Source organism: Lissotriton helveticus, chromosome 3_1, assembly GCF_964261635.1.
Source record: "Lissotriton helveticus chromosome 3_1, aLisHel1.1, whole genome shotgun sequence".
NCBI classification, from domain to species: domain Eukaryota; kingdom Metazoa; phylum Chordata; class Amphibia; order Caudata; family Salamandridae; genus Lissotriton; species Lissotriton helveticus.
This window is the reverse complement of record NC_136061.1, coordinates 1,009,723,642-1,009,745,483: the sequence shown is the minus strand read 5'-3', so window position 1 is coordinate 1,009,745,483 and position 21,842 is coordinate 1,009,723,642. Positions and strand designations below refer to the sequence as shown.

General features: G+C 44.7%; 1 protein-coding gene across 1 annotated transcript in view; it reads left to right on the top strand.

The window, feature by feature from the left end:
* The window catches only part of MTX2 (metaxin 2), a 423,009-nt gene that overhangs the window by 92,541 nt on the left and 308,626 nt on the right, over nt 1–21,842 (top strand). The window contains exon 2 of the mRNA XM_078681519.1: nt 19,278–19,325. Coding sequence (XP_078537645.1) covers nt 19,278–19,325 — 48 coding nt within the window. The remainder of the gene's footprint in view (nt 1–19,277; nt 19,326–21,842) is intronic.

The following is a 21,842-nucleotide window of genomic DNA, read 5'->3' as shown; positions in this document are numbered from 1 at the left end:
GTGAAATCACTTTATCATGTTTGGGAGAGCCTCGGTAATGCACGCTGTGTTTATTTTATGTAGGACTGACAGTCAAGGTAATCAACCTTTTTTCCGGTGCTCATACCAATTATAAAGTAGGTTTAGCCATATCTTAAAGCAGCAAAGAATGTCTTTACAGTTCTGTAAATGAACTATTAAAAACTAAGATAATGGCGTTACGAAAAAAGAGTTTCTCTTTATACGGGTGTTTCCTGATCATCAAAAAACGTGTTTATGTTTTCTGGTAGTCAAACTCGTTGGTGGAACTATCTTGAATTATGGGGATCGATATTAAGACAGGTGGTCCTAATTGTTGCTGCCTGTCTGACAAATAAATCTGTACACTTATATCTCAGAATAGGGGCCCCTTTTCTGCTCCTAATCCAATCAGCCCAGCCTACGCAGGATGTAGAGGGAACCCGTGGCATCCGATCATTTCCTCATATGCCTTTCCTTGGGGATGTCAACCGTGATTCATTCAAAGAGTAAACATTATATTTTCATTTTCTATATTGGTTAATACCACACTTAAGACAACTATGCACGCTGAAAATTCAAGGTGTTACACAATTTACTGGTACTCTATTTACTAACCCGAGAAGGATTAATGTCTGAGTTCACTCTTGTGTACTCGAAACTTGAGACCTGCACATACAACTCTTTATGGAACCCCTCACCTTCATTCTTTTTTTTTTTTTTTTTTTTTTAAAAACCTTTATTGAGAGACACGTATAAGTACAAGCGCTGGCCTACAACCACAGGGGCCGGCCGCAAAGTTAGGAGAGTCAAAATAACAAAGCAATGTATACGATAGGGTAAATACAGGATGGATGCGAATAAAGTCGTTACATCGCCAGCGCCAGGATAAAAGAGGTTTCATTTTACATTATATAAAGGAGGCAGCAACCATATCTACCAGCGCGTCATGCAACATATACAGAAAAGAAGGGGGGGGGGGGCGGGAGGGAAATAGCCCCCCACGCAAGCCGACGACCACAGTAGGGCAAAGCCCAAAGACCTCACACGCCCATACCAGGTGCAGAATAGAGGAAGAATACCAGCATACAAATAAAGTGGACGCCACACGTACAGCCCACCCGCCCCGAAAAAGGAGAAAGTGCAGACGCTAGCGAAACAGAGGAGTAAACACCAAGGGACATAGCCCACCCCCTGGAAAAGGCAAAAAAGGGGCCATAGAATAAAACAAACTAAAATAACAAACACCCCCCCCACCCTACATCACTGTAATGGCTACGGCCTACCCCACTAAACAGCGTGCCTGTCGCCCAGAGTCACCCGAAATATAGAAAAAGAGAAAGGGAATTATAACGAAGAAAGAGAGGGGAATAAGAAAAGGAAGGAGAAGAAAAGGAAGAAAGAGAGAGGAGAGGAGCCAGCGACCGAGACATAAAACACTACCCCCCCGCAACAATAATGCACTAATCGAGGTCGAAAAGGAGAGTCAAGAAAAGCCTACATCAGGATGTAAACAGGAACCATCCAGAATAACGAGGCCCGGAGATGCCATGTAAAAAGGGTCGCACAGACATCCGGGCACGATCACCCCTGTCCACTTTTATGAAGAGTCGAGCTTCCCAACCCCGCCACAGCCAAAAAACAGCAGAACACAGTGGGTCCATACCAGTCAAGAAAAGCCGGTGGGATCTCCGCAAAACAACGTCCCGGCAAACTAGAAGCAACCAGGAGAACTCGGCAACAGTCAGAATGCAAAAGTTCCTCAAAGATCCACGTGGTCAAGCACAGTATCTGGGCCGTCCAGCACGAAGCAAAGGAAACAGGATGTAGAAAGCACTGCAGCATCGGTACCGGGTCCGCTAGATCCCATAGAATCGAGCACCCAGCCGGAGATCCCAGCACAGCCGCCGGCGAAGTTTCAGGCAGTACAATTCGGGGAGACGACACTTCGTCACAAAATGGCGGAGCCACCATGGCAGCTATCCGCAACTCCAAGGCTCGACATTTCAAGGACAGGTCGATCCGCAGAGCAGACAGGGCAAACCAGATAGCACTCCGAGTAGGGGCCGCCCAAACCAAACGAGGGCTGGAGAAAGCAAATGCGGCAACCTCCCTGTCTCCAGGAGAAAGACACCCCGAGGGGCCATCCGCCATCTTAAGTACAGCACCCTCCGCCATCGCCGCAGGTTCTTCCAAGTCCATCAGGAGCACCGGCGGCCCCAGGGCTCACCGCCAAACCGCGGCGGATGGCGCTCGGCGGAGAAAGGAGAGTCACCAGAAGAACGGGCGTGCTCCCCACAGCACTCGGGGGGAGCCCAGCACCGGATCCCGGGCGGGACTAACAACAGGAGTGGGTTTCTCACTTGAGGGGTGCCGGACAGCGCGGCTTCTCTTCTTCGGGCCGGTAGGCGAACGGACATGCGGGGTGGCCCACCAGCGGGGGCGGGTCTGCCCCAGGGGTCCCGGCCCGCGGCTCTCAGGCTCCCACCATCGGGTCTCTCCACCGGTTCCGGACCGCCGGCACTCCGATCATCTCCGGGCAGGCATAGCACTCGAGGCCCCGGCGTCAGGGCCGGGAAGGCCAACAAAGTGACCAGGGCAGAACGCCGGAATCACTGCACGCCAGAGCCCCGGAAAAGGATGGTAAGTGAAGGCTCTTCCTCAGTGACCAAATTCGGAACACCCCGAGCAGGATCAAATACAGGATAGGTGGCGGGGAGGAAGAGATCACGGAGCGAGGCGGTTATGCGACCGTTCCGATCGCCATCTTGGCTCCTCCCTTCACCTTCATTCTTAAACAAGCTGGAATCAACTACCCCTTCTATGCTGATGATACCCAACTCTACTATAAGATCAAAACCCACGTGAACATCCTACACCTTAACAACACCCTCACTAAGATTCAATCCTGGTTCCAATTAAATCATCTCATACTCAACCCCCAAAAAACGGAAATCATTCTCTTCTCCCCTAAAAACTACCCTCTCCCCATTCAAACCTGGATCTCCGACCTTAATGCCCTCAACTGCTCACTCTCCTTGTCCAACTCAGTAAAATGCCTTGGTATCTCCATCTATAATAGCCTAACTCTCAATGTGCACATCAAAAACTCGGCTAAAGGAGCCCTCTTCACTCTCCGTCATCTCAAGAAAATTAAGCCCTTTATTCCTACTGATGACTTTAAATTAGTAGTCCAATATCTGGTCCTTTCGCGTATTGATTATGGCAATGCCATCCTCACCGGAATCCCAAGGTCCACCTTGCTCCAATCAGATCTGTGCACAACCTTGCAGCCAGGCTCATCACCGACTGCACACGCTTCAACCACATCTCCCCAGCCCTCATACCCCTTAAATGGCTCCCCATCAAAGGCAGATCCGCCCACAAAACTGCTTGCATTACACACAAAGTGCTCCATCAAAATACACCACCATACCTCGCAGCACACGACCCATGAGAAGCACCAACGGTCTCCTCCTAGTCCCACCCCTGCTAAAAAAGAAATCCACACAATCCCGCTCCTATGGCAATGCCCCAAACATCTGTAATGCCCTCCCCAAAGACCTGCGTTGCAACCCTTCCTACATCGGCTTTTTTAAAATGCACCTCCTCAATAAATATTGGGGGTCTTAACCCTACACCCTGAATTCACCCTCACCCCTTCCACTTTTCTGGTCCTCCCTACTTTTCTATTGTCTCCCTCCTCCCCCTCCCCTCCCTCTACATTACACTGGCTCAGCTTTCTCCCTTCCCCACTGCTCTCATCTGCCCCCTCATAGTCCTTCCCATCCCCCTCCCGCCTCTCCCCCTCTCCAACCAATTTTCCCCATCTGCTTCCCTCCCCCTTTCTCACGTCTAACTTCCTACTACCTGCTGCCCTTCATGCCTTTCTCCATCCCATAACATTATACAAAATCTGATCCTCCATTTCCATTTTATATGTGTATATAGCCCTCGCTTTATCTATCTGTTTATTTGATATGTATAAATTCAAGATGTTTCTATTTTGTTAACTTGTTGGTATTCCAAGCTGTTGAATTATTGTTTTATACCGTTACCATCTTCTTATTCATGTAAAGCGCTCTCGTACCTCTGGGTCCAGCCAGCGTTATATGAAACCTCTAAAACAAATAAATAAAACAACTAGTTTAGTTTAAGTGGTGAGCACTGATGCACTGAGATATTGCCAGCTTAGGTTTACTACTTCTCTGCTTGGAGGTGGTGTCTTTCTTAATGCTAGGGTGTAATGTCCATTGTCCCTTTCTCTGTTGATATCGGCTGTCATCATGGCTCCCAGAATGATGTCTTACCTACAATGGGCTCCATCGTAAACAGAAAATGTTACTTTCTATTAGCACTATACTGTATGGTCTAACTCCTTTACTCACTTCACACAAGCAATTCAGATACATTAGTCATTTCACTTGTAGCCAGTGTGACTTTTGCCAAAAGTATAGGTTTGCACAGTGACTGCTCGGACGGGAATGACTCTTGTGAAGTATACGTGCATCTTTCCCTGCCCTCAATGTCCGACTGCATGTGTATCTGTTATCTTGATTTTATTTTGACTGCATCATGCTCATGCTAATTTGACTATGAGCGCATAGGCTGAGGCCTGTCCCTGGCTGTGCGAGGTCCTGGACCTGTCCTCTGTCTTGAAGGGACGCACCAAGTGTGCCTCATAATGGACAAGGACTACTTTCAATGACCTGGGTATTGCTTTAATTCTGCATTCAAAGTAGGTAATAGATTTGAATACATGTATATCATATATACCTATTATTCATTCTGGGCCTCATGTAGAATTAAAGTCATCGATAGCTAGATATCTATTCATTAGATCTATTGTGATCCCTTTAATGAACTTTATAGAATAATTGTCACATTTTTCATATTTTTTTCTTACTATTCACCGGTGATTTACTATCTCTTTGGGTGTAAAAATATCTTCACAATTCACGTCTGATTCTTTCACATATGGTTGGTAGTTTCGATTATATAAACAAAGTAGTGTTTTTTAATATGAACTAAATATAGAACCAAATGTACAATGTTCTTTGGTTCCGTGGACTGAGTAAAGAGAATAAGAGAAGCTTAATAAGCTCTTATGTACATCAGTATTACATGGTCAGGCCTGAAATGTGTCTATATTTTTGTACTTCTATAGAGAAAGTTGAGACGGGTTTGCCTGACAAAGGCTTTAACGCCGAAACATGCGTCGTGTTTTCTATTTCATCGACCGCCAGCCTTTGAATTGTTCAATAACTCCTTCTCTAGGTTTTTAATGGAATAATAATTCTGTATAAAATGGTTTTGTGCGTATTTGTGAAATAAATATTGTGCTTCCTGATAATTCTTTTCCAATAGTTTTTTACATACATAAATATCATAAAAAATACATATAGAGAAAAGAAATATATATTTGATATGTGATTTAAAAAGATGATAAAATATACAAAAAAAGATCAATCAAAATGAAGAAATGTATTTTCATAAGAAATAACAAGTGTTGTAATTTGATTAGTAAATAACCTCAAAGCACACTGTTTTCACATAGATTAAGGCCTGATTTAAATTTTGTGAATGGTCCATATATCTTGTAGTTCGCTTGTTGTACTACCCCAACTGATTCTGTGCCCTACAGCCAGCAAGATTCATTGGGGGGTCCCCCTTTTTCAAAATTACAACTGGAGCTTGTGCCATTGCACTCGCATGAGTTGTGACTCGTGCTTGTGCACATTTCCACAAGAATGAAGTAACTGTCAGTACTGGTCTTGTCATCGCACCTCTCTTTTTATTTTTTTTGTTGATGTTGCACAGCATCAGGAAAAAGCATTTTGTCCCCCCCACACCTCGATGCTGTACAGCATGCTAGAACGCTTTGGTAAAGTCAGTAGGTCTTAAAGGCGAGACGTTTTGCCTTTGCCAGTGTTTTTTTTCTGTTTATCCCTCCGAAGGAGCATTTCAGTCTCACCATGTCTTGATTGCATGAGTTGGATCCATCTGCTGCTACCGTCATGACATTGCATTACATTATATGAGGATGTATTTTCTCTCCCTCTCTTGCTTTCTCTCCTTGTCCTACTAGTTCCTTTTCCTTTCCTGCCCCTGCTTTCTGAATGTAACAAGAATGAGCAAGCCAGCAGGTCTCACCTTTGGGGGCTACTGGCTTTGCAAATACTTTTTAGTGAAGATGAACAGCATCAGTAGAAAGAAATGCTTTTTGCTGATGCTGTTTAGTATCAGTGAAAATATAAACTGCGATGACCTGCCTGCTTTTGGCTAACATGTTGTCCTGCAGGTTTGTGCATGCATCACTAAGCATACACGTGCATACAGAATAGCGCAAATACGTTTTTTTAAATTAATTTTTTTATATTGACTTTTGATTGACCGGTGCCAATGAGATCAGTCAATAAAAAAAAATGTAAGTGCGCAAAAGTTCTTTTGTGGAGGGCCAGCAGCAATTTACTGCCTGGTCCTGCCCGAAAAATGTATTTAAAAAATATTTTTAAAAAAGAATGGTGGAGTTGGGGGTGGGGCAGTGGAGGAGCGGGTGGCAGTAGTGGGTTCGTAGAAGGCAACAGGGAGTGAGCGAAGCACGAGAGCGAGACAGCAACATGGAGGCTGGTGATAAACACACAAGGAAGACAGCAACACAGGGGATTAAGGAGACAGCAACTTGGTGCCCAGGGGAATATGGGGGAGAGAAGTACATGGGAGAGCATATATTTTGAGGGGGAAAGCACAGGAGGCATAGAGGCATAAAATACATGCACTGTGATGGAGTGCTTAAGCAAGAAGAAAAAAGTAGTCCCTAAAAGTGGACAGTGGAAGGCACAAGACAACCAGTTGTGGGTGGTAAGGAAGTTATGCTCCTGGGGAGGGGCAAATGTAAGCTGGACAAGGAAAGCCATTAAACAAGAAGCAAACAAATGAGAATGACAAAAAAAACAACCAATGGTATGTAATGGATGGTTTCGGAACCCCTGTAAGCTCATAATAGATTTTTTTCCAACTTGCACTGCTTGTAGCATCCACATCTTTATTCATCAGCGTGTAACTGTTAACTGAACATTCTACCCACACTCATGCACTTATGTCCTTATTCTACAGAGTCCGTCAAGAAACAAAAGGGTCCCGTCATCTCTAACTCACAAGACACTACATCTCCTCCATTGTTAAACAGAAACTACAGATTATACCTATATACATTACAACTCTTCAATAAGTCATTGTGGTGCTTGAATCAATCGCCCTGATCTTGTCATGCGAGGTTGCAGTTACAGGAGAAGTGTCTGTGACTGGCACTGGTGACAGAGACACTCGTACAGTCATTGGGCTCTCCAGACGCTCAGGTGAACAAATCTCACTCCTGACATCGGGAGCGGGAGAAGGTCAAGGCAGGTGCTTGAAATGTGAAGGATCTCACGTCATGGACTTTCCAGGATGGTGAGCAGTCGCCATGTGTCCCTTACTAGTCACATCCCTCAGTGGGTCAACATCAAAAGGAGCATCAGACATGTGTTTCCATTTCTGCCTGGCGATAACTTGGTCTCTGTTGAACACAGTGCTCCGAGTACTACGGCGTCTATCCACATAAGCCTTCATTTGACGTTTGTGAGGCGAGTCAGTGGTGCGAAATCTCTCAATGTTTATAGATCTCTCATTGGTAATTGTGGCAACTTGGTGCCCGTGCCTCTTCAAAACATTTAGGTGGCAGGGCTTTCACCTGTGGTAAGATGCAGAGTTGACTTCTGTGCACGAAGCGTAGACTTAAGAACTGATTTGAGTTTAAGCTTTTCCAGCGCAGTGCGGTGCTCATAAATTTCTCCACCACACCATTCGCCTGTGGCCAGAGGGGTGTGTCTTTCTGATGCCTGACATTTAGATGAGTGAGAACATCTTTAACTTCTCGACTATTTAAAGGGGGGCCGTTGTCAAATTTCAAAATCGAAGGAACACCCCACGTTGCAAAGATACTTTCTAATCTCTCAATGACTTTGTCATGAGCTAATGATAGCAGATTTTCCACAAGGGGAAAACGGGAATATTCAACATCAATTACTAGTAGATCATGTCCATTGTCTAGGGGTCCCCAAAAATTAATTGCAATTTTCTCCCATACATGCTTTGGAGGATCAGACATGTTTAACGGACGTGATGTTGTCTTGGATGAGAAGCAGTTGCAGAATTGACATGCCTTTTACTCTTTTTCAACTCCTTCATCAAGACCAGAGACCCACACCTGGTCCTGTAGAGCTCGCTTCATAGCAACAACTCCATATTGGCCCTCATGAGCCAGTTCAATAACTTGTCTGCGACTCTTGGGTATAACAATTGTAGTAATGATGTCCACACTGCTAGGATGTAGATTAGGCAGGTTTATTGAAGTAGATAACTTGTAGAAGAAATCCAGTAGAGCAGCCCCACCAGGAGCAGCCTGCCTGCTGCTCAGCCCATCATCCAACTGTCAACACTCACACCAGACACCCAAGCATTCCACTCATGTCCATCACACCAACATTCCATACAGAACACTCACACTGGCTGAGCAGCTAGGAACGAGGTAACCGGGAACATAATAACACAGGAAGACACTACATTATCTCCTCCCTATAAAATAGAAGAAAAATGAAACCAAACTTTTAACAACTATAGACAACAAAGTACAAATGAAATCAATAGTCCATAACCCTGGGGTGAATGATAAAAGCCACATCACGAGAGGGAAGGAAAGAAAAGTGAAAAGAAACATACGAAATACCACCCATCCTCCTCTTTTAATAAAGAAAAGAAAGTACTAACATCACGTGAGAAATCACCACACTACGTAGAGAAACAGGGGAGATACGTACCCCAGTACTCTAACATAAAAAGTGGACTACACCAATAAGTTTGCTCCCATGTAAGGAGCAAAGCCATGTAAAATGTGGAGAAGGGACTGCAACCCAACTTCCTACCCCTCAAATAAGGGGCCAAGCCCAAAAAAAAATTGGTGGTAGTGAAAACACCCACTACAACAAACAAAACGTGAAGCACAAGGTGACTTACGCACACAACAAGACCAAGGTGAAGCACATGGTGACTTACACACAACAACCCTTAAGCCAGCCCTCATGTAAGGGTAAAGTAGCTTACAGTGTGGACATTGGGCAAAAACTCATTCCTTGTGTGAAAGGGAAACAAAAATCCTTAAGCAACCCCTGATGTAAAGGTAAAGTGACTTACAATGAGGACACAGGACTAAAACCCACGACCACCCATTTGAAAGAGTGAGTACGAACACATACTGTAAGAAAATTGGCAGAAAATTTCCACCATAAATTCCAAGTAGGACAGCAACATGCCAAGAAACAACGTATGGCCAGACCAATTTTAGAATGTTGTGAGAATATCTACACAGCCATAAATCAAAAATATAAAGCATTGGTAAACTAAAGCACATGGCCCACTGAAAAACAAAGAAGCATGAACCGGTGAGCAGACACTCACCCAAACAGTGCCATAATGGCCACATTCTTGACAAATTGACACCCTCACATGAATTACATGTAAAAGACCTGGAAAGGCTGCCATATATTGTGCTAACTTAGCTGTGTAACAACGTAAATAAGTCCACTGTCAATATTTGGAAATAGAACCAAATAGTTCCAATGCAATGCTGCAATCAAAATGAAGAAGAAAAAAAACAGGGTAGTGCTGGTAGTATTTTGCTTCAGGCAATAGCAATACCCGAAAACTGGCATCCTCATAAGTCGCATCGCTTGTGTCACCCGGAAGAACTACTAGCTGCTCCACCACTGCGCACTGTGTGCATTCATGCACAAGGAATAACAAGCATTGGAAATGCAATAGGGCTCGCATTAGGAAAGTTTGAGCTATTGGTCTTATAAATGATTTTTTTTTATTTGTGTTATTTTTTAAAATAGCTAAATTAATAGCTTTGTCATTTACAATGCCAATAGTTATAACTTTCGCAAATGTGACACCTATAGCATTTGTAATGCAACATGTTTTGTATTTACGTGACTTATATGTATTGATATTACAAATAACAATGGCTTTTAATTTTTTTAAATAATTAATACTTAAATAATTTGTAATGGCAATAGCTTAAACTTTTGTAAATAACTTTTGTGAAGATTATGTTCAGTGTTTTTTATTGTGACGAAAATCCAAGAACAGAAGTGAAATAGTAACATATTTTTGTGATTTGTAATAAAGCTTGAAAACAGCTTGAAACATTGAAAGAACATATTTGAACCAGTGATGCTGTGGTTGCGCTGAGTGATGCTGTGGTTGCGCTGAGTGATGTGTGCATCGGTGGAGCTTAGTGGGTGCATTGGTGGAGCTGTGTGGTGGGTGCATTGGTGGAGCTGTGTGGTGGGTGCCTCGGCGGAGCTGTGTGGTGGGTGCATCGGCGGAGCTGTGTGGTGGGTGCATCGGTGGAGCTGTGTGGTGGGTGCTTCGGTGGAGCTGTGTGGTGGGTGCATCGGTGGAGCTGTGTGGTGCGTGCCTCGGCGGAGCTGTGTGGTGCGTGCCTCGGCGGAGCTGTGTGGTGGGTGCCTCGGCGGAGCTGTATGGTGGGTGCATCGGTGGAGCTGTGTGGTGGGTGCTTCGGTGGAACTGTGTGGTGGGTGCATCTGTGGAGCTGTGTGGTGGGTGCATCTGTGGAGCTGTGTGGTGGGTGCCTCGGTGGAGCTGTGTGGCGGGTGCTTCGGTGGAGCTGTGTGGTGGGTGCCTTGGTGGAGCTCTATGGTGGGTGCATCGGTGGAGCTGTGTGGTGGGTGCATCGGTGGAGCTGTGTGGTGGGTGCATCGGTGGAGCTGTGTTGGTGGAGCTGTGTGGTGGGTGCATCGGTGGAGCTGGGTGCATCGGTGGAGCTGTGTCGGTGGATCTGTGTGGTGGCTGCATCGGTGGAGCTGTGTGGTGGGTGCAACAGTGGAGCTGTGTGGTGGGTACATCGGTGGAGCTGTGTGGTGGGTACATCAGTGGAGCTGTGTGGTGGTTGCATCAGTGGAGCTGTGTGGTGGGTGCATCGGTGGAGCTGTGTCGGTGGAGCTGTGTGGTGGGTGCATCGGTGGAGCTGGGTGGTGGGTGCATCGGTGGAGCTGTGTGGTGGGTGCATCGCTGGAGCTGTGTGGTGGGTGCATCTGTGGAGCTGTGTGGTGGGTGCAACGGTGGAGCTGGGTGGTGGGTGCATCTGTGGAGCTGTGTGGTGGGTGCATCTGTGGAGCTGTGTGGTGGGTGCATCTGTGGAGCTGTGTGGTGGGTGCATCTGTGAAGCTGTGTGGTGGGTGCCTCGGTGAAGCTGTGTGGTGGGTGCATCGGTGGAGCTGTGTGGTGGGTGCATCGGTGGAGCTGTATGGTGGGTGCATCGGTGGAGCTGTATGGTGGGTGCCTCGGTGGAGCTGTGTGGTGGGAGCATCGGTGGAGCTGTGTCGGTGGATCTGTGTGGTGGCTGCATCGGTGGAGCTGTGTGGTGGGTGCATCGGTGGAGCTGTATGGTGGGTGCCTCGGTGGAGCTGTGTGGTGGGTGCATCGGTGGAGCTGTGTGGTGGGCGCATCGGTGGAGCTGTGTCGGTGGAGCTGTGTGGTGGCTGCATCGGTGGAGCTGTGTGGTGGCTGCATCGGTGGAGCTGTGTGGTGGGTACATTGGTGGAGCTGTGTGGTGGGTGCATCGGTGGAGCTGTGTGGTGGGTGCCTCGGTGGAGCTGTGTGGTGAGTGCATCGGTGGAGCTGTGTAGGTGGAGCTGTGTGGTGGGTGCATCGGTGGAGCTGTGTGGTGGGTGCATTGGTGGAGCTGTGGTGGGTGCATTGGTGGAGCTGTGGTGGGTGCATCGGTGGAGCTGTGTGGTGGGTGCCTCGGTGGAGCTCTGTGGTGGGTGCATCGGTGAAGCTGTGTGGTGGGTGCATCGGTGGAGCTTAGTGGGTGCATTGGTGGAGCTGTGTGGTGGGTGCATTGGTGGAGCTTAGTTGGAGCATAGGTGGAGCTGTGTGGTGGGTGCATAGGTGGAGCTGTGTGGTGGGTGCCTCGACGGAGCTGTGTGCTGGGTGCATCGGCGGAGCTGGGTGGTGGGTGCATTGGTGGAGCTGTATGGTGGGTTGGCAGGCGCATTGGCAGAGGTCGAGCCCTAAAAAGTGGAAAAAAGATGGCCACTGAGATTTGAAATGTCAGTCACAAGAGTAAATGCACCAGATTCTGTTACATAAGAAATCTTGCATTAGCAAAATGTGGCTGCATATTAAAAAAACATGTAATCACAAACCCTGGAGTTTAGGATAACATCTGGTTCAATATAAAAATGGGTCGACAGTGGTTGTTCCTTAAAGCCTCCAACAAAGCTACAAAACAGGATAAGTTGCATCATTTATCTTGGCAGTCGCTTTGCTCATAATATTTCTTCATGAGCGACCACAGGTTAATAGCGTGAAACCATGGAGGCCAATATTTAACTGCTCGAATCGGAGTTGCTGACATGCTAGCCTATGAACTATGGATCGAAAGGCATCTGGGATCTGCGCCTCAGCCAAGGAGAGGACATGGGGCTTCCGAATAGCCAGGCATTGTTTAAGAGCAAACTAGTAGCCTGGCAGCTGCAATTTGTTCTTCCAAAACATCAAAATACACAACGAGTCTGGAAGAAAGCAGACAAGCCCTCGGCATTGCTATGGTAGGGAGGGGGGGCGGGGAGAGACAAGAAGGGAAGAATAGGGGAGAGTAAGGGTGACGAGACGCGCGGGGAGCAGCAGCCTTTGATGTGCCGGCCGGCCGTGGGCAGTGAATAATTAGTGGAGGAGAAATGCCAGAGCGCACGCTGGGGTAAGCTTGTGGAGGGAGGCTGGTGGCTTTGATGCGTGCATGCGCTTTTTTCACGGGCACAGCATCAAATCGCCCGTTTGGTTAAGCTCTGGATAAGCCCCAATATGTCTCGACATCTGCAATGCTTGCGCATTGGCAGAGGTCGAGCCCTAAAAAGGAGAAAGAACCTGTAATTTCTCGGTGCTCTACAAAACCATCCACCTACAAGCAAGAAGACATGAGGTGCAGCCGATCTTCACACAGCGACGTTCATGGTCAGCTCAACTTTCAGTTAACTTTATTTTAAAGCAAAACAAACTACAACAATTCTCAACTCTCTTCAGATGATGCCTTCTGAAGTAACTGAAAGTTCTTCCTACACATTTTTGAATTTCTAGTATTCAAGGACATGATGAAGAGATTGATTATGTTTTTGCCACTATTGGTGTGTAATAATGTCTTTGAGTATCAGCAAATCTCTCTCAGTGCTCATGACAGCAATGATGTGTTGCTGTGAAATGGCAGCAGGGATACTGGACTACCCAATCAAATTAACATAAGCATCTGCCGCTTTAGAAGTCATGCCATGACACTATTGGCACACGTGAGAAGTAATCAGCAAAGTTTGTATCTTTTCCTGGACGATGCACAATCATTTTGTCATACTCCTGCAGTCGCAACCCCCTCTTAATGCAAAGGGGCCTCTTGGCTTCAGGAGTGCCAAAAATGGTGAGCAATGCTTGGGGATCGGTGACAACTGTGAAATGGTTTCCATACATGAACATATAAAAATGCTCACAAGCCCACACCACAACAAGGCTTTCTTTTTCAGGTTATGAATAGACACATTCCTTCTATGACATTTTAGAATCCAAGCGTAATTTACTGATTCATGCCCTTATATGGGTACAATTCACATTGCCCTTATATAGGCACAGAAATCCTGCCCATATTTAGACATAACCCATCCTGTCCAAATACAGGCATGGCTACTTCCACTAGTTTCAAAAAGCCACAACGATTTCTTGGAAAACTCGGCTTCAGCAGTCAGGGACATCCCCTTGCTTGAATATTGATTTGTCCTAGAAATCATGGCGTTTTTAAAGAACTACCATTCCCTTGGGGTTCTTTGGTGACGTTATTATGTCCGACTTTACGTCAAACAAGGCACCTTCAAGGTATAAATATGCCTACATTCGCCCTAGCAAACACACGATGGTTCGGAGCAGCGCGACTATCTACTTGCCCGACACAGCTCGCTACAGCAAGTGCCGAAGGAAGCCGACTCTCCAGCTGATGCACTGACAGAGAGGTCGCCTTTCTCTCGCTGAGAATCCAGCTCCAGTTTTTCCAAGCTCCCCTCGGGGGGTGTTGGGAAATCGAGTCCGAGACAGAGATACCAGACCTCCTTCAGTCTAAAACCAAAGTTGATTAGACCCTCAGAGAAATCTTGGTTAGATTCTTGGCAAAGACAAACTAAACCTATGCTACACCTCACTTACTTCTTCCCTCGTACTAGACTTAGGTTAGGTACATTGGGGTAGGCGTATTTTAGAAGCACCAGTTGAGTACTTTTTAGCCTTTGTTATTTATGTATGTATTTATCTATGGTCTAGGAACCATACAATTATTTTACAGTATTATTTTATAATACTCTTCTTACTGTACGCATTATATTTTGCAACCAGTATTACGATTGTAGCAGTTCACTTTACTTGCATGAGAAAGAAGACTGTTCAATAAATCCTTTTATTGAAAACGCCCGTCTCTCTATTTCTCTGCACCTCTGATGAAACGAAGCATGCACGATTGACTGAGTAAAATATCTATCTATTGTTTCCACGACTCTGAAGATCAGTTTTATTCTTGGGGAAACAAAGTTGTCATGTTTATGCGGTTGTCAGAAACAAATCCCCTCTTGTTTATTCGAGAACGTTTCTAGTGACCTCTGAGCTAGCTGGCACTCACAATTAAGTTTAATATATATTCGATAGAGACATAGTCTACCTAAGTCCTACGTCAAATCTATAGGATATGTTATTCCAATGCGCAGAGCCTATTGGGAATATAGGAACTACACTACAGGGGCCTCTTGGCTTCAGGAGTGCCTAAAATGGTGAGCAATGCTTGGTGATCGGTGACAACTGTGAAATGTTTTCCATATATGAACGCACAAAAATGCTCACAAGCCCACACCACAACAAGGCTTTCTTTTTCAGGTTATGAATAGGCACATTCCTTCTATGACGTACCTCGGCTTGCATAAGCCACAATGAGCCTTGGGATGTCCAGTGTGCTGGGCAATAATAGCATCCAACCCCACGGGGTTTGGATCAACAACAACCTCTGTCTGCAATTTCAGATCAAAGTATGCCATTTCAGTGTCATCGTCAATTGCATGCTTGATTTTCTTGAAGCTTTGTTCACATTCACTCGGCCATTAGAATGGGACATTTTGTTTTGTTAAGTCTCTTAATGGGACACTTACTCAGGCAAAATCACATATAAACCTTGAACAGTAGCCATACCAAGGAAGGATTTGAGCATAGTTACATCTTGTGGGGGAGAAGCAAGTGACAAAGCATGTACTTTATTTGGATCCGGAGTCATTCCCCCATCAGAAAAGATATGACGAACTTGAGTTCAGTTTGATGAAACTCACTTTGGCGCATTGAAATTGAGACCTGCATCGGCAAGTACCCAACACACTTGTGCAAGACCTTTATCATGTTCCTTTTGTGTGGCCCCAAAAACTAGTATGTCACCACTGTAATTGAAAGCATTGGTGACTGGCTGTATTATGCAGGGAATGACATCCTGAAAAAGTTCTGCAGCTGATGATACTCCGAAATGTAGCCTTTTGTATCTTAATAAACCAACATGATTTGAAAAGATAGTAATGTACCTGCAATTCTTTTCCAGTTCGAGCTGATGAGATCCTTTGTTCAAATCAAGGTGGGAAAAGACTTTGGCTCCATTTACGTGTGTAATCATGTCAGCAATGTGCAGACCTTGATGTCGTTCTCTTTCAATCGCCTTTTTCGCTTGGTACATACCAACACAGATGCACATGGCTCCTTCACTGTCCTTTCTCGGCACCACCGCTATGGGTGATACCAATTGCATCGAACCAGTGGATCGCTCAATGGTGTTGTGCTTTAATAGTATCTCAAGTTCTTGCTCAACTGCCTCTTGTAATTGAAATGCAATTTCACAATGTCTTGAGCAACAGGATGGATGTCCTCATTTATGTAAAGTTGCACGTTCATGGTCTTAAGTCTTCCTAGTTCATGAAACAAAGATGGAAACTGATTCAATATCTCATGATAAGCATTGACATTGTAGTTTACAGAAATCAGCCCCATGTCAACAGCAGTACCTAAACTAAGTAAACATGCGTTCGATGAAGTGCCTGCCAAGACATGAATTGGTGCGTGTACTTTCTTACTTTTATGCTTCCCAGTTGCTATGAATGAACCTTGACTTTGCGGTAGCATTGAAGCTGCCCACCTATATACTTTGGATCTCGACAGAGTTATACGGGGCACTGGAGACAGCTCATTATATTTTTCCACTGGCATCGTGTTTATTGATGTACCCCTGTCAATGATAAAAGGTATGGAGCACCCATTCACTTTCAGGGTGATCTTGGGACAGTGTGCACATGAATTTGGCACTAGCTCTGGATGACATTCATCCTTGCAATAAGCACTGTGCACATCATCCAGCAGTCAACCTTAACATCTCACACCTTTCTTCCTCACTGTAGCTTGTCGATGATCTTGACGAACTCTTAGACAAAGAATTTGACGACAATGAACATTGTTCAGAATATGCTTACCTCAACTGATGCTATCACTCGACCTTGTGGGCTTGCGTAGAACATGCCGCCTTGAACTTTCTGACATCCATTTTTGTTTCTCGATGGGACTCACATGATCTTGCCTCCATTTTGTTTTCTTGACATGGCACACTTCTTGCAGACTGTTACAAAATGTTTCTCTTTTCCACAGCCTTTCCATACCTGTCCAATGGCGGGACATTTACTTTCACGTGGAAAGGAAAATCCACATTGAAAACCCTTCTTTTTCTATGGAGATATTACTTTATGGCCTTATGCCTTGTATTTTGACTTCTTACACTCAGTACTGATTCATTGTGGGGCATTCCGGCCTCCATGTTAGCTGCTTGTCTTCCTCTCTGGAAGCCATGCTCATTCCAAGTTGAGTGTCTCTTTCAGCATTCTTCGTCTGAAGGAATCAGAGATGCAACCATCTACTACTCTGAGATGCATGGCCTAGTCATTGTTGAACTCCTAATGCTTTATAAGCGATTCAAGTCTTTCTACAAACTCATCCATCGTTTCTCCAGCTGTCTGACTTTCCTAACTGAAAATGTACCTTTCATAGTCAACATTCAGCTTTGGATTGAGCTTGGTGTTGAATGCTTCTTTGATTTGATGGTACACCACTTCATCACCTTGTGGTCTTTTCTTTTACATCATTTACTTCTTCACTGGATAAATTCTCTATATATTTAATGATCTTTTTGTCATTTGCTCCTTCCAGCGCATCAAGGAAATCATTAAAGGATTCGACCCAGACTGTCCATCTGTCACTAATATTAAGCTTTTTTGTGGTATCAAAGGGAGGTGGTGGTTTCAAGATGGCATTAGTGCCATATCTTGCACTCCTTTCAGCAACCATTGAAAGATTTTACTATTCCGACCGCTGCTCATGGCCTTTCAATTGGTCCAATGTGATTCACCAGCCTCGTAAGCACAACCCCGTGCTTCTGCTTGGGTTGTGGCACCCTGTGCTGAGGTCGGATGACTCTTTACTGAGGTCCTGGTAAGCATGATCGTATTCTCTATGTCTAGTTATTGCCGTCTCTTATGTTACTCTGTGTTTATCCGCTTTTTCTCACAGCGTTCTCTTGCACATGGCTATCGCAGGTCGTTGCTCTTTTCGTACTTGGTTGTTACTGCCTTTAGCATGTCTTTGCGTCAGAAATGTTTCCGCGTTTAGTGCTTCCTTGCACTCGGCTATCACTCCCTTTAGTGCTATCGTACTGTATGAATGATAGCTCGGTTTCGCTTTGTGGCGCGGTATCTATTGTCTCGACTTTATCAGCAAATTTCTCTCCGATGTCAGACAAACTTTCTGTAAGGTCTTCACCTTCCTCACTAGCCTTGCACTGGCTGGAGTGGCTATTTGGCTTCACTTACTTCAACTGTTGATTTCCCCTTCGACTGAGGCACACGTAGCATGCACATGCAGTTTGCTGGACCAAGGCAAGCTATCCAGGAGAGCACTCTTGATTCTTCGGGTTGCAGTGGTTACGTAACCTTGTATCTCGTCGCCAGTTGAAGCGTCCTACCCAGCCTGGGGACATGCAAATGATCTCACCACACATGGAGCTTGGTATTACACGTCTTTATTCATCAGTGTGTAACCGTTAACTGAGCATTCTATGTTAAGAAGTCTATCACCCACACACCTATTACAATATTCTACTGAGTCCGTCAGGAACCAAAAGGGTCCGCCATCTCTAAGTCACAAGGCCCTACATTGCCTGTTTGGCTTGACCTAAAAATTTGCTCTTTTACCAGCTCCCGTATGCCACTACAGCCCTTGGTCAGCCACTTGCCTGTACATTAGAAATGGGCTACTGTCAGTTATTTATATTTAGCAACATCAGTTCATATCTTTCTAAATAAACCTTGAATTTGTTTATAAAAATGAAGCTAAATGTTATTAAAATAATTACATAAGATGGTAAGTTTTATTTCTTAGGTGGCATTGCTGCTTTAGAAAAGTTGTTGGTTGATCACTTTTTCAACAATGGGAGAATTGACTAATCCAGAAGAAAAAGGCAACGAAAATATCCTGGAACATATGCTCGCCCCATCATGCCACTCTTCAGTAACTTTTTGTGGGCGGAGTTTTATCTCTGGTGCTAAAGCCTAAATGATCCACGGTAATCCGGTCCAGAGGTCCAGTAACTGACAGTAGTCCAGACTTTCGGTGTGCCACCAAAACATTTGATTTATGATGTAGAATTTTCTAGGTAATTTTCTGAGGACAGGAAAATATAAAATGGTGATGTATGATATGATGTAAACGCCTCCTGGTGACTCTGAAGCAAAGCACTGATCGTTACTTATTATACATCAAGAGGTTGGTGTTGAGAACTGTATTTGTGCACGGCCCTATAAGCAGAGCCACTGGAATGTGCTATTCTGATGCTGGCGCTTTTCCCGCAGAATTATAGAATTGCTGCACCTGACACATAATCCGTAAATCCATGGCTGTGAAATTACACCCATAGCCCTGGTTTGCAGCGTAGTTCTCTCAGAAAGTACATAGAAAACGTTTTGTGTGTACTGTTGTTGCATTGTTTGTTTTGATGTAACGTTTTCTGATGTACTGTGCTAAATCATTTGTTCATTAGCAAAAAACATTTGTTTCCACAGCTGCAGAGCCATGGCCTGAAAACGCAGCCCTGTATCAGCCTTTGAAGGGTGAGTACTGTCGTCGGCACATAACAAAACACACCGTATCTCTTTGTTCCTAGAGCGCATTTTGCATCCTTTAGAATAATTACCTTTGAAAAGATTGCACATGGCAAGGAGTCATTTTGTATTAATTCTCTTATAGGGCATTTTTTTGATAAATTGGTGTCTGTCAATATAAAACCGACTATTCATGCCCTGCCGAGTCCTCAGTGTATTATTGACTCATTAGACTGGCTCCTGTAGGCAGTGCAGAATGATGCGGTTGTAGGCACAGTTGGCGGATTTACTGTGCCAATAGCTGAGGCAGCCGGCTTTTGAACTCTGGAGGTAAAGTGGGTTCTCAGTAAGAGGGAACTCTTAAAATGTATAGGCGAGGATGGTGCAGGCTCTCTTTAGCAGCTCTTCATATATCATCAGATCATATTATGGCCCCCATTTGGGGCTCAGCAGGCTGCTACAGTTGTCAGAAGGTTGCAAAGTAATGAAGACTAATAGGCAGCGGCCCTACTCTTCTAAGCATGGAATTTTTATTGCAGCAAACGTGTCATCTTTCTTTTGTGTGACAGACCAAGACGCAGTGTGTGATATTAGCTGCAAGTAGGTTTGATATGATTCTGAATGTTTTTACGTTCAGCTGGAGAAAATCTTGCAGATGCGAATTTACTTAATTTTTATTAGGAGAGGATCAGGTCACAAAAATATCAGAAGGTGTTTTCTTTCCAGGCGGGATTTCTAATTTCATATCACTGATAAAAGAAGACGAATGGCCTGCAGCTGCAGGGAAAATATATTCTGTATCTGTGTGTGGCTTGCTGGCTCGACCTGGCTTTTATTGTGATTTGTCTCTGGTTGCTTCTGTCCGTCTGTCTTTTCTTGTTTGAAAATATTTGATTTTTTTTATGACTGCCTTCTTTTTACAAACTCTGCTGTAATGCTTTTGTGTGTCTGTATGAAAGTCTAGGTCAGTCTGTGTCTGGTGTAGGTTATCAGACTGGCTTGTCTTTTACCCTTTCTCTAGTTACATCTGTATTCCTGGTTGGGTTTGCATGCCAAGCAATGCATCTGCCCTGACTGACTAGGCCTCTCTGGTTTGGCCTACTGGTCTGACTAGACTTTACTGCCTGATTTAATCTTTTTGGCAGCATGGTTGTCTCTGCTTGCATTGGTCTTCCTGTCTTTATGGGTCGATTTTCGTATGTCTATCAGTATGAGCCCTTTTGTGTACCTGGGTCTACTGGCTGAAATTTCTGTGCCTGCTGTATCTGGACAGGGTTAGAACTATGTGGCAAAATCTGTCTCTTTCTCTTGCTCTATCGTGCTTTCGGGGGTGCTTGTGTTTACTTTTTACTTTGAATGAATCGCTATAGGAAGTACTTCTATAGTGTTGCTCTACATATTGATTTTACTTATGGAACATTTTGTTTAGGAGGAGAGGATGCATAGACCTTGGAAGAGATGCGTTTTTTACTAGGTGATTTATCTGCAGATAGTCCCACAATGCACATTCCATGGCCACTGTGATTGCACTTTGAATTGTCTTACTTACCTTGAGCTGCAGCATGCGTCGGAGACCCAAGGAATGTACTTGTGTGAGAAAAGACAACATCGAGGGATTTTGTATTTTATTTTGTGGAGGAGTGATTGGTGGAACTGCTTTACATGTAATTGTTGGTGCAGCAGCAGGTGGCAGTGTTACTGGAAACTAGTTTAATAACTGCAGAGTCAGAGGGATAGAGTTTCAGAGCCTTTTTTCATCTACTAGTCCTGCTCCGTTTGGGATCACCTGGAGATGTGGCAGTTGGTATATTGGTATCTGAAATTGGAGTAGATTTGCAATTGAATTCGGGAATTGATGGTTCTCATTGCTGTTACTAATACTGGGTTGTCCACAGCGGTAGAAGGAAGGATATGTTACTTTAGATTTGTAAGTGGTGAGTATGTTGACCGCAGATTTTGATCAGAGAGCAAACATCATTTTTCGATTTGACCTAGAGACCACTTTAGCTTTCTCACCATCAGTTTGTTGTAAAATAAGGAAAACATTCAAATATCCATATTAACATACTCACAATACTTGGTCTGTACAATGGAGTCAGTATCACTTGTCGGTAGATTCTAAAGGTGGTTCCAAGTGGAAACTGAGGGTGTGAAATTCTGTAATGCATGATCTGGTTGTACGGTGCGAGCGAGAATACATTTTTTTCTGCATCTTACATACTTTTGTGCTACAAATAGATGCTACCATGCACGCTTTTTCAAAATCTTTAGTAGTCAAGGAATGGGCATCCCCAAGAGACGAAGGAGATTTCCGTAATTTGAGTAATGAGACACTTGGGGTGCACAACGCGCATGGGGATGATTTGATTAAGTCCAGCGTGAAGGTTTAAATATGGCTATGGGTCAGTTAGGCCGGAAATAGCATAAGGATAAAAACATGTGAATAAAGAACCAGGACATAAGTGATATTCTTCACTCTTCGCTTTTGAGAAACACTTCCAAGAATGGCCGCTAATAGTAAGTGTT